At 50.9% G+C, this 16,531-nt stretch overlaps 1 protein-coding gene across 2 annotated transcripts in view; it reads right to left on the reverse strand.

Moving 5' to 3' along the window:
• Positions 1-16,531, reverse strand: part of SUFU (SUFU negative regulator of hedgehog signaling) — a 111,604-nt gene that overhangs the window by 14,199 nt on the left and 80,874 nt on the right. Inside the window, exons 7-8 of one of the 2 annotated variants that reach the window (XM_028098870.2) lie at positions 15,318-15,471; positions 13,179-13,290 (exon numbers count right to left, since the gene is read on the reverse strand). In XM_028098870.2, coding sequence (XP_027954671.1) covers positions 13,179-13,290; positions 15,318-15,471 — 266 coding nt within the window. Of the gene's footprint in view, positions 1-13,178; positions 13,291-15,317; positions 15,475-16,531 lie in introns of both variants that reach the window. The other variant, XM_028098869.2, reaches the window with a different exon arrangement.

The following is a 16,531-nucleotide window of genomic DNA, read 5'->3' on the forward strand; positions in this document are numbered from 1 at the left end:
CAAGAGCTTCCTTCCAGCTGAAAAGGCTGTGACTTTCTGCAGGCTCTGAGCATGCACACTCCCGCTAACGGCCAGGAGCTGCCGTGACATACACATCCTTCATCTGACCAGGAAATGATACAATCCTCAGCGAGGGGGCGGAAACCAGACTCTCAGGAGTCAGACTAGTGGGCCTGGCTGGGCAGCAGAACCAGGCCACCATCCTGCTGGGTTTTGAGGCCCCAGGAGCCCTGTTCCAGATTCCTCCTGACTGTGGCCTTGACCACAGTGAACTGTCACTGCTGCCTCACGCTCCCTCCTGTCCTGCTTCCCACCAACAGCTCATCCCACAGCTGGGCCATGGGGTCCCTTTGCAATCTAAGATATGCTCTTTCAAATTCAGCTGCCCCTACTGAGAGCCTCTCAAATCTGCCTCAGCCGGAAATGAGGGTTACCCACTGATCCTATTCAAAAGGCCGGATCCTGGTTTGGGCTGTGAATCTCAGAACAATTCCCCAAGTGTCCATCAAAATACTGGGTGAGAAGCTCTAGTTATTTATCATTCAAGAGGCAGGAGCCATCCAGGATGTCTAGGCTCACAGTCAGACAGCCAGGGAGGGGCAGGCCCAACCTCCTCACATGCTGGGGGGCTGAGTGCTGGGGCCTGTGGCCAATGAGGCACCCCAACAGGCAGAGAACCTCTCCAAAGGGAGGGTGTGGGGTCAGCAGGCAAAAGGATGGAGGGTGGCATCAGAGAGCCCAGGAGCCCGCCAAGGCAGAGGTTTCTAAGAGCCCCTGAGGTAATGGGGACCATTCCTACCAGCTGTGTGGATCTACCCCAGATGTAACGGCTCTTTCACAAAGTGGTGTCTTCCTCTGGTTTCCCAAAGCGAATTCTGAAACTGCTCTTTGCCCTAGCTTCTCCTTTGACAAACCCTTTCACAAGACCTGCGAAGGAGACAAATGCTATGGCCAAGAGGGTCACAGAAGTTCAAGACTGGAAGGAAACTCTGAGGTGGTTTAATCTACTTCTTCCCTTTACAAAGGGGAGCCCGTGACGGGTCCAAGGCCACAGAGCTGGTCTGTGGCAGGCCAGTGTGGGAGCCGAGGACCTCTGACTAGACCTCCTTCCCTTACACTCTGGCTGCTAGGCCTCCCTTCTGAGGAGGGCAACACTGACCATCAGTGCTCGGTGGGTGCCCTCAGGGCCCAGACAAGAGCAGAACTCAGGATGCTGACAGCAGCCCTTCTCTGCTCCAGAGCAAGGAGTCGGTAGACTCACTGGCTGAGTCCTCACAGCGAGCACCCATGTATATTCTATGGTTAATCCTTCTCTCCCAGGTGAGGAAATGGAGGCTCAGAGAGGTGAGGTGGCAAGCCTGAATCAGAGTGAGTCTAAGGGGAAGAGCCAGTCACCTCCCCGTGCCATCTCTGACAACGGCCCACACAGAGACCCGCCACCATGTGCCCGAAGGGGCCTGCAGCCAGGCTGTGGGGCGGGGCCTCAGAGCCCGTGGGGCCCGCTAGAGGATGGCTGCCTCTTGGGCATCAGCAAAAATGCTGATGAATAGCAACTGGGGTGAGGGTGTGGGGCTGGGAGAGAAGAATCAACAGCACACAGGGCTAGAGACATCTCACGCTGGAGGGAAAAATAAATTGTTGAAAGTCAGCTAAAGTCACCTTGGTAACTGCTACAACACACTCACCCAGAACGAGGACATCAAACCCAACTGCAAACAGCTTTAAAGAAATGGAAAAGAACTTAATCATCTGAAGAATTAATGTGACAAGTGCCCACATTTACACCTCCCACCAACCTTCAATCATTTGAAAACGTACTTTAATCTTTTAAGAGAAAAAAAATTGCAAAATGCTAGATCTGCAATCCTGGAGCTTGGGTATTTCCGGCATGCTGCTTCAATGGAAACAAGGCTGCTACACACACACACACACACACACACACACACACACACACACACACACACACGCATGCATGAGCCCAGCTTTCACACACACACACACACACACACACACACACACACACGCATGCATGAGCCCAGCTTTCTGCTGATTTGTTTTTTCTGGACATCGATGCAGAAGCATGAATTATTTGTGTGGGCTGGGTGAGGTATTAAATCTGCAGCCGACACAGGTTTGCAATGTTTTGCATGGTTGTCAGCTTAATCTTAGTCATAAAAAAATAAGTACTGTGCTCGCCAGCGTGGCCTAATTTTTCAGCTGGGCTGTTTTCTCCCCGAGTTCCCAGTGGAGGAGAAGGCAGAGCTTCAGGGGGCTGAAAAGGAGAAGGGCTCCCCGGGAAGAAGGCCCTACACCCACTGGGGACTGCTAGGGATACGGGGCCGGGGGAGGAAAGATGAGCTATTGCTCCAGGTGGCAGAATGGCTAACACGTATGTTCTGGGTTCGAGTCTCACATGAGCTCAGGCAAATGACTTACCCTCTCTCTAAGCATCAGTATCCTCTTGATGGGAACAGAAAATAATACCCTATCGTTATAAGGATTAAACCAGATGACCCACATGAAGCATCTAACGGTGCCTGGGGATGCAGTAGGTGCTCAAAATATATCTGGAATGCATTAACAGGATGTTAGGTGGCTGCCTCTAGAAGTCGATCTGCTCTTCCTGCAAGAATGTTGATAGCTTAATAGGGAATTATTTGCCTTTACCGACTGCCTCTGGCCAAGTCAGTCCCCACTTCTGAGCAAAGGTCCTTGCCCTGAGCTTGGGAGACAGGACTTCTGAGATGGGGCCTGAAGGGCTCCTGACTCCCTGCACAGATACTACGGGCCCTGGTCAACCACTGGGCCTCTGGGAAGGCACGACTACAGGCCAGCAAAAACCCCTGAGGCTTTTGTTCTGCAGAGGGAGGTTCTGGCAGGGCCGTCTTCCCTCTACACAGCACAGTGGTCTTCTTGCAATTCTTGTCTGCCGAACCTCAAGCTGCCCAGAGTGGTTTAATCCCTCCTCCCATGACAGCCTTCAAATCCCTGAGACTGCTCTCACAGACCATCATCAGTTTCTCTTTTCCAGTATCCGTGGCCCCCACTTTCAAATATATTCCTAGGACATGGTTCTGAAATCTTCCAGCCATCCAAGTCACCCCCGCTTGCGTTTACTCTAGCTGGTGAAAGCCAGAGTGTCAGGTCCAGAAGTGAAGTGCCGTGTGTGGAAATAAATACAGCATGTGGTCTAATCAGTGCAGCTCAAAGAGGGACTATGAGCTTTTCTTATTTGGGAAACCTTATTTCAAAACTGTCATCAAATTGTCTATTCTTTGTAACCCCGTCATACTACCAATTCTAACAGCACACTCTCTGTCAACGACATCTCCCTCGGGCTCTCTCCTGTGGCCTGCGCTTGGACCTCTTCTCCCCCATCTCATATGCACTGGGGATTCACTGGAGCTGAGAGCCCAGCTCTGCATTATCTGGCTACTGTTTGAGGCAGTCCAGGTATTTCTGAAACCTGGGGCAGGCATCCATCAGACCGGCATTCCTCCCCTGACTTCATATCCCTGACAAAACTGTTAAGCTTACCATCAATGTTCTCATCCCAGGCTTTGATTAAACAGTGAACAGGGTAGGGCCAGGCAGACAGGCTGACAGACTGACATCATTACTCTTTGGGTATGCTCATCCAACCAGTTATAAATCAACCAAACATCCCATCACCAAGCCCTTCACCTTCCTGGATGCTCTGTGGACATGTCTCTGTCTTGCCAACAATGATGTCAGAAGACATTCTGAAAATGTCTTGCTAAAAACCCTAAAGTTTATAGCACTTCCTTTGTCTACCAGGTTGAAATAGGTAACTATTTCTTTTTCGTTTTTTAAGGTAATTTTTTTAAAAAGTTTTTATTTATTCATTTAAGTAATCTCTACACCCAATGTGGGCCTCGAACTCACGACCTCGAGATCAAGAGTCTCATGCTCCTCCAACTAAGCCAGTTAGGTGACCTGGTAACTATTTCTAAAAATAGATGAGAATGGTCTGGCAGGCCTGATTCTTTGTGAATCCATGCTGACTCTCAGGGCTCACTGTTCCTCTTAAAACAGTGTTCACAGCCTGCCTGCTGAATAATCTAGTCCAGAATTTTCCCTGAGAGTTGACACCATGCTCACTAGTTTGGAGAGTGCAAGATGGTTTTTGCATTTTGAAACTTTTGAGTGTTTTCAGTCTGCCAACACCTCTCTCGTAATTACTCCCTCAAAGATTATGGACCCTGGCTTCATAAATCTCATTTGCCAAGTCTCTGGGTGTTCTGGGGGCACAATACATATGGACCAGGTGACCTGATCCATGAAGTCATAGCTTCAGTCTTCTCATCAATGCCTGTATGACTCTTCCTACTCTGATAACCATCCTTTTTGAGATGGAAGCATAACAGAACTTGGGTAAATCTTGCTTTCTCTCTGTCACTGAGTAAAGTTACTCTGTCCAAACAATGGGGCCCATGTTTTCTTCTTGTTGTTCCAAACAGAAGTACAAAAAATAAAGTCCTTTTTGCTGGTCATAGCACTTTTTTGCAACACTCAGTTCTTGAGTTTCAGTTTTTCTTGATCCTGTTCCTTAATAGTCTGTGCTGGTATAACACACTTTTCCTTCCAGATTTTGTTCAAATTCTTCAAGAAATCTGAGTTACGTAAAAGATTCTCTACATACCTATACTGGTCCCTGGAGGTATTACACCTCGTTTTAGTTTCCAGGGGACTGGTCACAGTAATGCTACTAAGAGGTGCCTTTTACTGAGGGCAGACTCTGATGCCAGCTCTTCTGCTAAACCCTCTCAATACTTTGCTTCCTTTCATTTTCATGGCAACTCTACCAAGAGGTATTTATTTCTCCATTTTACAGATGAAGAAACTGAAACTAAGAGACTTAAATAACTAGCCCAAGGTTACACAATGAACAAACAAAGGGCTGAAACGAAATCCCCAGGTCTTCCTGACGCCAACTAAAACAACCACAGCGTTTCTCCTTAAGAACTTCCCAACCCTTTGAGTGGGCTTTCCTTCTGGGGTTTCAAGGCTATGAAGACACATCTATTTTTTCCCTGAACTCTTAAAAAAAAACTGCTTCCTAGAAGTCAAGGCAGGACTTCCCAAAGGGTATTTGATGGGATTTTAATTTACGCGAAGCTTCTAGAAAAGCAGATGGGGCAAGGGCTGGATGCAACACACCGTGTCTCTCGGATGAAAGACCTAAAATGTTGGCATTTTCAAGACCGAGGAGGACTGCAGAGGGCAAACCAGCCAGTTTCATTCTATGTGAGCCAGCATCTTCCAAGTTTAGCCACAGAACCGCCTTTTCCCTTAACACCCAACAAAACCCCCTAAAAGGCTGTGGGGACCCTCCATCTGGGGACAACAGGGCACAGAGTTTTCCTTCCTGATCTCGCTCTACTCAAGGTGCTTTCTTCCAGCGCCCTGCCACTTCCACTCCGTCCATCTCCGTGGCTGGATGAGTGGCCCTTGTCATTCCCTTTACACCAAGACAGATGCTCTCAGGAGGCCTGTCAGGCGGTTACAGCTGCTAATCTTCAGCTCCTCGTCCGGGGCTGGGGCAGCGGAAGCGTCTCTGCACGACCAAGGCGGCCTTGGTGCCAATTCTGTGATTTTCAGTCAGAGCGGGTTATCCTTTCCTTTCACTGGGCAGGGTGAGCTGTAACAGCTCCTACAATATCACTTCTTGGACTTTTATTTATGATTCTTTTTAAAGTTTAAAGAGTCACAGGGTCCTATCAGGACCATTCTTCCCACCCCCCTCTTCAGAGACAACCACTCTCATCTCTGTTAGTGGACTCTTTCGGTATTTTCTCCAGACTTCTTTTTTTTTTTTTTAGAGATTTTATTTATGTCAGAGAGAGAGAGAGAGAGAAAGAGCACAAGCAAGGGGAGTGGCAGGCAGAGGGAGAGGGAGAAGCAGGCTTCGATGCGGGGGCCAATCCCAGGACCCTGGGATCATGACCTGAGCCGAAGGCAGCCGCTTAACCAACTGAGCCACCCAGGCGCCCCTCTGGACTTCTAATATGCTTCACTTTGACTTGCCCGTTTTCCCCTCTCCAGCTTCACCTACTGACTTCCCACAAAGGAATACGAGCTCTTAGCTCTCTTCCGTCCCACCCTCCCACCTTCCCAGGAGAACTGTATCCTAAGTTTGTTTGGATCAGCATTAAGTGTCTACATTATTATACGAAACCAATGCTATTTACAACTGAGGAATGTACTATACTATCATGTACACTTTTAGAAAAATATACTTTTCTTTTCTGGCACAGTTTTCTATTTTCCTTGGATTTAATAACAGTCTTGGTTTTCTATGTGTTTATCACTAATTCAATCCTAAACTAACCACCAATGGTCTACAGATTTCCCCAAGATACTCAAATACATCAAGTATTTATCAATTTTGTCTTTTTCCAAGCCCTTCCTCCGGAGGTCCTTCTGAACTGGCTGCCTTCTGTTCTTGCTGCTCACCGTCACCCTGGTGATTCCCCTGGCTTCTTTCCCATGCTGGACCCCATTTCCTGGCCCCGGCATGTCTTCCTCACTCATTCTGGTGGAGTATATCCTCCAAGAGATTTCACCGTATTTGGGGGCACGTTTTCTCAGCCAAACGGTGCCCACTGACCTGCCACCCTCCTGGGTTTCGCAGCAATCGAAAACACCAGCTTTCCTCTGTACAGTGGTGTGTAAACTTCCAGGGCCTAGTCTCCAGTTATTTTTTCCTATGAATTGGCAGGAAGCCCCTCCACATGTCTCCTCTTTCCTGGGCAGTACCCAGTGGTGGAGAGGACTGGATCAAATAATCCGAGGTTCACATCTTGGCTCTGACACTTATTCCCAGCTTACTGACCTGAGGTAAGTCTATGTAAGCCTCTGTGTTCTAATCTGTAAAATGGGGACAACAGCAGCTCACGACACAGGGCCCAGCACATGGCAACGCCCAATAAAAACTGCCTGCTCAGCCATGGACCCTGTCTAGCCCAGGATTCTTCCCGAAGTGGGAACAGCAAAGGGTGGTTTACGTGCTGGCTGAGATGCACACCTCGGTAATTCAGAAATTGATCTGAATCTTTCCATTTATTTCTTCTTTACCACCTGTCTGTAGAGCACATTCTATATTTACACTTCCCACTGCATAAGATGACTTCTTACACATCCTAAAACCCTCTCTCCTTCCAGTGTCAAGATAGATTCCTGATTTTCTAGGACTGTAGAGTTTATAGTACATGCCCCTGTTTGCCCTACCCACATTTTACAGACTGAGAGAACCGTATCCATGTTTCCTCTCCACCCGGGTCTCTTCAGATTGAAAAGCCTTAATTTTTCCATTTTAGCCTATTGGTATTTCTTGGTCAGATTCTATCAATGGTAGCAGGTGTGGAAAGGAGAGGAGCCAAACCACCGAGCCTCCTTTAAGCCACAATCCCAGTCCTGTGACAGGGGTGACATGTGCGCTGGCCATGCGACTTGGGGCCTTCTCCTTGGGGATGCCCGGGAGCGGGAACGAGGGCATCAGGGTTGGCAACTATTCAACAGTGATGTGGGTTTGGCCTGCTGAGCCAGCCCAACCTCTGGCTTCCGCCTCTAGGCTGGGAGATTATTCCTTTTGCTTTCAGAATGTTGACAAAAGCTCCGAACTTTCCAGAGAAAGAACCACTTGAAGGTCCCCCTTCAGGACAGGATTGGGACAGGGTATAGGTGTGGGGTGGGGGTAAAGGCACCAGCTCACCTCCACAACTACTCCTAAACACAAGGCTGTAACCAAATGATAAAGTATGGTATTTTCATTGTGAGCACCCCAAGGACGGGATGTGATGATGGAACAGTGGGGCTGGGTGTGGCTAAAGAAGAGAGAGGGAGCGAAACTGGCATGATGATTAGAGGATGCTTTAATCAACCAGAGGAGTTAACTCTGGGCACCAGGGACCTCTGCCCCCAGCCCAGCCCTCTGACTTGGGTGGGAGACGAGCATGCTGGCTTTCCTGAGTGAGCCCACTCTCACCAGAACGCTTGGCTTTCTGTTTTCTGAGACACTGAGTCATTTCCTCTCTCCAGCTCTCACCTTTGAGCCTTCCTTTTCCCTTCCCTGGAGAAGTGACTCACTGCTCAAGTGCTGGGTGACACTGAGGATCAAAGATGGGCGATAAAAATACTGCTGATTGTGCAACTTGAAGAAGGGGGATGCGCGTGGACTGAGGATTCAACACGCAGGCCATGAACTCCAAGGCTATGGTGGAAACAGTGGCTGTGGCTCCATCTCTCTGGGGAAGTGGAGCAGAGAAAGGAGTTCAAACAGAAATTTACCTGTGCCGGGTTTGCTGTGGAGCCCCTCGTTCTGCCCTCTCAAACGTGTGTCTCTGAGAAAGGCGCACAAAGGCAGGCACTCAGCAGGACACACGTGAATCACAGAGGCCTGGGCCCTTCCTCCTATCAGCCCTGTGGGACCCAGCTGGCGCCCTGAGGGCAGGGCTGTTTCTTTCTGGGTCTTCTCTCCAGTGAAAACAACCGTATTTCCCCCAGCGTGGGAGTGGTGAGGGAGGCCAGCGGGACAAGCGCAGGCTCCAGGCTGGCTGCTGCAGATGCGCTAGACACTTTGAATAGGGTCACCCAAGACTGCCCTGTGCATGAGCTGTGAGTGCCAGGGGCCCAGCTGTTTTCCCAGATGGAAACTCTCCTTCCTTCACCCAGTTCACTGGGCGCAGACTAGGTATTTTCTTCTTCTAATTAATCGTCATGGGCCTCATAGGGTGAGTAAAACAAAACAAAGTTTCTCTAAAGGATGACTCCCTAGCCAGGTTATAAGCTATTCAAGATGGGAGCAGAGGCAGCAAGGTCACCCCATCCGACAGGCAAACAGATGGGAGCAGAGACACTCCTAAAAGTGCAGAGAAATACACGTGCAAGCGTGTGTGTGCTGGGGGGGGTGGGGGGCTGTGCAGCGGAGAAAGTCACAACCAGAGAATTCATACTACAAAACCTTAATTCTTCAGGAAATTAAGGCAAAAAGGCACCAAAAAAAAAAAAAAAAAAAAAGGCCTTAAAAGCTGCTGGCATGATTCCAGAAGACTGAGAAACTTGGCTCAGAAATGACGGTTAGTTTGCTTTTTAAAGGTGCCTCAACTACAAAGTGCTTTTCTCACAGTCAGGGACCTTCCCCCACCAACACACCCGCATGCACACACACACACACACAGCACTGCCCCTCTCCGGGAGGGTATGTGACCCCCAGAGCTTCTTCGTAAAGGTCCTCTGACCTCAGGCAGTGAGACCCTGGTGCAGGGAGGAGGAAGTTCTGGAACACTGCTGCAGGTTCCCAGCATTGGAGCAAAAGTTTATGGAAATGCAAAGCTCCCCACCCGATGCACCTGACCACACACATCCTCTGAGTCCCCGTGGAGAGGCTGGGGAGCAAAATCCAAACTCCGTAGAACAGTTCAGGCAACCTCAGACAGGGAAGATGCCTGGGGCCTTTTTTCCCCCCTCGGGTTCTTACAAGTGTTGGCAGGCACAGTCCTTAAGCCAGGCTCTCCTCAGTGGCAGCAAGGAGTGGCTTCCCATGCTTCCCCAACTCACCAGGGCAGGCAGTGGGAAGGGAGGCGCCAGCAAGCCGAAGGAGGCTTTTCTCAACTGATCATCTTGGGAAAAGCCAGATACAAATTTCACGGCTGGAATGCAAGGGTTGTGAAACCCTGAAAGAAGCCCCAAAACGGGCCAAGGACTCTCCTTCTGGGAAGGCGGTGGGAGGAGGGCTGGCGAGGGCAAGTGGGAGAAGAGCAGGTTACCCAGAGGGGCCTGCCTTTCTGGGAAGCAGGAAGTAAGGCGTCAAGAGAGAAAGAAAGAAATCCCCTAGCCCTGAGGAGGTAGAGGGGACAGAGATAGGGTTGGTTTTGCTTCTGAACATAAAGAAAACAAGGTTTGTCAGAAAGTAATTCTGGTATAAACAAGCCAATTACGATACAGCTTGTTATCTCTGGGATTTAGAAGCACCAAAGCTGACCACTGTCTTCCCTAGAGTTAAATATGCACAGTAAGCTTCTAACAGGGGGTTTAGCCTTGTCTTCAGTGTCACGTGACAGGTCCCTATTCCTATTCCAACTAGACAGATGAGGTCCACCAATGAGGGTCACTACCACCTCAGAGACACAGCCTTGTGTGTCCCTCATGGGATCCCTGAGAATGGGGTAAGGAAGGTCACACTAGGGAAGACTGCCCTAAGTACCACCCTTTTCTAACCTTGGACAAGTCACTGACTGGCCTCTCTGTACCTCAGTCTCCTCATCTATAAAAGGGGATGGTAAGATTACTTCACAGAGTGACTGTGAGAATGAATGAAGGTCATGTGGTGTAAAGCACTTGGAACACTACTTGGCACACAGTCGTCACTACGTGTTAGCTGCTAGCGGGGAATGAGAAGAGCAAGTGCTTGCCGCCCCCCCCCGCCCCCCCCCCCTCCTCAAGTAGGCCAGAGCCCAACTGCTAATGCCCGGGCTCCATCAGCCCTTCTGAACTGTAGCTTCCTCAGACCATTCCCAGACCCATGTGGAATCAGCACGCCCCAGCCTAGAAAGGCTGACTAAAGGAAAATCAGACATGCACACACAATAAGGCCTGTGCTGGTTGCTCCCCCACAGGGAGAGGAGCAAACACCAGTGCCAGCACATCTTGGGTCGGCTTTCTCAGTCGCAATCCATGTGGTTTATCTGAAATGGGGTCAGGTCCCAGAGTGGCCAGCATAGATATTACAGTCGTACTTGCTAATCTAAACTGAGTCCATCATCATCGATCGTGAGATAACAGCGAGCCAGAGCCTTAAGACACTGGAGGGGTGCGTTGGAAAAGGATCTTGGCAAAGCAGCAGGAACCATTTCTCAACCAATGGCTAACAAATTGGTAACAAGCACTGAGAACCTCAGAAGAGACATTCTGATTCCCTCCGGACTGCAGATTCCAGCACTGTGGAGACCTGACTGGTCACTTGAGCTTGCAGGGAGGGGAGATGACCCCAAAGGGCTGGCACCCCTGATCTATTTCCACCAAACTATTTGTAGCTCAGTCAACTCAGGCCAAAGGTGGAGGCTGCAGCCTTTACCTTGTATCTACAGATAGCCCTTGCACCAGATCCAGTGCCCCTCTGCACGGTCAGGGGTGGGCTGAGTCTGGGCTGTATGTATGCATCCAGGAACCCTGAGCCTTGTGCCCCCTGTGATGTCTGGAAGTGCAGCAGCTGAACGTGTGCCCAGGACAGCAAGTGAGATTTCAAGCCTGCTCCACATATACAAGAGCCGCAAGTGGGGTGTGTCTATGCAGGAGCCCCTGCCCTTCTGCCCAGAAACTTGGACCTTCCAGAGGGGATAGGGCCATCTGAACTGAGACTGTCTACAAGTTATAGGCAATATGCTTGAGGCTTTAAGCCTTCAAGTACCTCCCAGCCTCCCCGCCAGTGCCAACGGGGCCTAGAGGGTGAAGCCAAGCTCAGGGCATGGGAAGGAGCATGGCCCCAGGACATGGGCTCCTAGGTGGAGAGCTTCCAGACACCCTACACCTCAGCCTGGCCATCTGCTGCTGCCAGAGGAAGATCATGGTGCCTCATGCCAGCTACTTCAAAGCAGATGGCTGGAGAAACTCACTGGCTGGGGTGGAAAGCTGCTTGGAGGTGGCAGTGGAGGCTTCTCCAGGCTCTTGCCAAAAAGCTCAACTTTTCGTGGCTCCTGGATAGCAGATTCCAGGTGAGCCATCTTGGGCATCCAGAGTAACTCTCCCTAGGGCGCCTGGGTGGCTCAGTTGGTTAAGTGACTGTCTTCAGCTCAGGTCATGATCCTGGAGTCCCGGGATCGAGTCCCGCATCGGGCTCCCTGCTCAGCAGGGAGTCTGCTTCTCCCTCTCCCGCTCCCCCCTCTTGTGCTCTCTCTGTCTCTCTCATTCTCTCTCTCAAATAAATAAAATTTTTAATTAAAAAAAAAAAAAAACAGAGTAACTCTCCCTACCCCACAATCTGCTCCTGGGTTGCAGCCTTGACTTTTGCTAGCCAGGCCTCCCCTGTTCCATCCCTGTCAGCTCCTTCTCCTGCTTGAAAAGCCTAGGGCAACTTTAAGGTCCGTCTCATGTTCTTCCTCCTCCAAGAAGCCCTCCCTAACTATTCTGGATCATGCCAACTTGTCTTTTCTGTAGAATATTAGATCACTACCACTTCCGGAGATCATGGATGAGCAGCTGGAGCCAGAATTCAAAGAAGTAGCTATTTCCAACAAAAAGCATCCACAGCCAGACTCACACCAATTTCAGTTCATGCACCTCCAAAGGAAGAGCCTATATCCTAGATGGCCCCCTGGGTCCTGAGCTTGCCACACAGCAAGTGTATAATAAAGACTTCTCAGAAGAAGGACCGATCACCCTGGTCTTACAGGAGTGCTGTGCTTCCTTTTGAGCCCAGGGCACAGCAACTTCCTCCCTGGCAAGCAAGAGTTCTGCTCTGGGCTGCCAACTCCCAGGCATCCCCTGCCAGCAGCTATTCCCCACAGCTTCCCTGATTCAAAGGGCAGAGGGGGGTGCCCAGTTCCAGCCCTGCCTACCATTCATCCCCTATCAGAGGAAGAGAGGTCAGCAGGAAGAGGGTCTGACCTCTGTGGGGCTAGCCACAGTCTCTCCCAAAGGGCTATACGGGTCCCTAGGCAGGCAGCAGAGGCCTGTAAAGGACTTCCCTTCCCTCCTCTGGGCCCCATGGAAGGGAGGCAGGAAAAAGGGCCTCTGCAGCAGGCGTCCACTATGGGGCTGGCCAGACAGGGAGGCCCCTGGGGCTGCAGCTATCAGCCGGAGACCAGGCTCCAGGAAGGAAGGAAGGGCACTCTGGCCGAGGCCGAGATAAGGAGGGGAGTCGTGCTCAGCACAATGGGCTCCCTCAAGGCTGGGATTTTGCCCCAACTTGGCCTCCTGTCTGTTCACACAGCCCATGCAAATATTTACTGATGTTTATATTCCTAGTCTGCCGGGTCCCCTCCGAGGCCCTTTCCTATGACCCACAGATCTGTGTGCCCCAGAGACCCCGGGCCCATCCAGCAATGGCTACGGGCATTGTTCTCTCTCATGCAAGCCCCAGGGACAGACGTTTCAGGACCAAACTACCCCCCTTGTACCAGCCCTGGAATACGAATTCCCTCTGCGGACACGGAACTTACGGGGCCCGGTCGTGGGTGAAGCCATTCTGCCGCTGAGGGTTGATTGGCGGAAGGACAGGTTTGTTGTTGATCTCAAGTCCTCTCCTCAGGGTCTCCCGGATCTGCTCTGTGTCTGCAACAACACCATTAAGTTGCCTGATGGCTCTTTGGGCTCCTAACATCCCTCAACCCTGCGCTTGGAGCTGGGCTCTGCAGACATGCTAAGAAAAGGTCCTAGGAAAGCCTTGAGCCCACTCCAGACATCAGCCTTGAGAGCTGAGCGAGAGCAGTGTGAGGACACAGGGCAGATGAGGCAACTATGCTCTCAAGAAATTTCTGGTCTTAAGAGTGCCATTCTTGTCAAAGACGAGGGGGTGGCCTCTGGACTTCAGAAGGGCACCTTCCAAGATAGGGCTCTTCACTGTCCTTCCCCTTCCTGTGCCACAGGCCCCAGATTTACCCTTAACATAGCCCCAGACAGTGACTAACAAGGTCTTTGCCATTGCCCAAGCCCACCCAGGGATTCTGCCCACTGCAAGGGATGCCATTAAGGGCTGTAAGTGCTTTGCCATGAATGAACTCTTACGTAGTTTCTGGGCTCTGGGTGGTCAGATGGTACCCTGCCACCCTTCTCCTTGGGTGGGCCGGTGGGATGCTGAGGTCATCTCCCCACGTTGGTCCCAGGGAACCCTGCCTGTCCATGGGTCTGCCAAGGGCCAGGAGGGTAAGAGAGGAATCTCTTGGTGGGACTATTTCTTTGCAAGGTACTTTGCTGATCTTTGGGGTGAAGCTCACTATTCTGGTCTGCTATAGAGATTTTGGTCTACGATTTACCTATACAAACAACAGACATACCCAAAAAAAGCAAATTAATGCTGGTTGCTCAAAGGGTGGGCTTGGAGTGGACTACAGAGGCAATAATACTAACTCTTCTGTCTGACTTGTTACAGTGGTATGGGTTACTTTTATAATTTTTAAAAATCAGCCAATAATGGCTGAAATTTTGGACAAGACTATGAATCCTTCTTTTTTTAAATGTTTTATTTATTTATTCATAAGAGTCAGAGAGAGAGAAAGAGAGAGAGAGGCAGAGGGAGAAGCAGGCTCCCCGTCTAGCAGAGAGCCTGATGTGGGACTCGATCCCAGGACCCTGGGATCATGACCTGAGCCAAAGGCAGACGTTTAACCATCTGAGCCACCCAGGTGCCCTGAATCCTTCCTTAAATTACCTCTTTCGTCAAAAGCAACCGAATGACTGTATGCTTTCTCTCAGAACCTCCCATGGGCTTATTAGCACACCATCAGAACAAGCAGGAAGGCAAAAGGGGGTCGGATATTTGCACTAGGAGCTTAAGTTGTCCTTTACGGAAAGAGAATAGTTCCCATAAGTGCTATCACATGTGCAGGCATTTTATTCAGGACTGTAGGTATCTTATTCTTCAAACAATAAGAAAAGGTGGAGGAACTAGACAAAGAAAGTAGAAAAACAAGCTGTCAACATACATATAGGTAAATGGCTACTTCCCCTTTGGAGTTAGGTAGGGATGCCCTTTGCTAAGAACCACAGCTGTTTCTACAATCAAGACCACCTTGGCGAGTTTCCAGCAGAAGAGCCATGTCCTTCTTCCCCAAGGCCCCGTGCAGAAGGCAGTGGGTACAGGGTGCCCGGTACATGGCCCCTCATGCTGTATCTGCAGGACAGGGAGGCAGGGAAGTTTGTGAGCTGGCCTCACACTCTGGCCTGGGAGGGCCTGAGGCCAGAGTGATTCTCGGGTCTGGCATGGCTTTCAGGCCAGAGCTGGGCCCTGTTTCAATACTGTGGGTGGCCGATGCTTGTTCTTTTGCACTTGGGTGGACTATGGCCTTTTCCTGTAACTGTTCTGTGGCTTCCACTCACCTCCATGACCTCAGATTGCAAGGGGGCAAATCTAAAACACAATGGTCACCGCTGGCGGTGCATCTGAAATACACACAGGAAACACAAGAGAAATAGGCCAATAAAACTCCCTTCATGCCACCCCACTGGAAGACTTCTTGCTGTTTCAATCCTGCCAGGAAAGAAACCATTGAATGGGCTGCTGGTTCTGGAGCCCCATCCTAGAGAGCCTGAAAACCGGGCCTGGGCACAGGGGAGGGGAGGGCTGGGGTGGCAGCAGCTACCTTTGCCGGACAGCCGCCGGGGCTGCGTGCCGATACAGATGCTCCGGCTGTCCTCATCGTCCTCAGGGGGCCGGCTCAGGTCGTCCCAGGCACACTTGGCACTGACACCACTCAGGTTGGAGCCGTCCGTCTCGATGCCTTTGTCAACTCTCTCCTGCTTGGAAAGAACCAAAGAGCCAGAGTTCTTTCAGTGAACCAGTGGCCCATGGTCACCACCCCCTTTCCGGTATTTACTGAATTCTTGTAGGTGCTGAGCACGGAATGGGTGCTGGAAGAGCAGGATGTCTGATCTTGTTCTGCCCTGGTTGCTAACACATGATGGTCTCTGCCAGCCAATGGACTCCTTGGAGGAAATCAGGGATCAGGGGAAGCCAGGAAGCATGAAAATCCCAAGGAAAGCTCATCCTCTATCTGGACCTTCCAGTAAAACCACCTGCACACCTGTTTCAGAGCCCTAACTCTGGCCACCCCATGCAGGCCGGTGGAGCGGATGTGGCAGAGCCAGGAACTATTGCCCTGAGGGAAGGCACACTCCTTCCTCTCCTCCCTGGCCATTCAGGAGGAACCCCCCAGTTACTGCTACAGAGGACAGGGTGCAAGCGGGCCACAGGCGGGAGAGGCCAGGACTGGGCGACTTCACACCTGCAGTTCCCTCTTCCAACAGCAGAGGGTGCGGTCACCCAGAAAAGCGCCACCAGAGAGCAGAAGAGCAGAACTTCGCCCAGCTGGATCACTAACTTGTTTGGCAAAGGACTCTGGATGGAGTTTCTTTTCCATTTCTTAGACTGAGATGGGGGCCTGGAGGGCAATGGCCATCTGCAGACCCCATCAGAGGCCCTGCTTTGTGTAGGCCTTGGCACTGTGGAGTCCCAACTCTCTCCAAATGGCCTCAAGGAAGAGTTGTACCCAAACATCTCTGGGATTTCTGGTAAAACATAGTTCTGTGATGCTGGGCGTTGGATTAAAGGTCATCTGGAAGGCTCTAGCAACGTTGCTTATAAACAGCCATGTGGGCCAAATAAAGCTCGTGAGTGAAAGCACCTCAGTAAGAATCTGCACCTCCCTGTCTGCCTGACCCTCTCCCAGGGGCTGCACAGGCACCACACGGGCCTGCTGCTCGGCCAGGAAGCCTATCTGTGGAAACACGAGGGAAGCTCCTTATTTCTTGAGACCAGTCAGCAGATGGCCCTGCCCTGATGCCTCCTTTCCAGTGC

Source organism: Eumetopias jubatus, unplaced genomic scaffold, assembly GCF_037043125.1.
Source record: "Eumetopias jubatus isolate StellerSeaLion01/CBP00866 unplaced genomic scaffold, mEumJub1_p1.0 scaffold_17, whole genome shotgun sequence".
In the NCBI taxonomy this organism is placed as follows: Eukaryota; Metazoa; Chordata; class Mammalia; order Carnivora; family Otariidae; genus Eumetopias; species Eumetopias jubatus.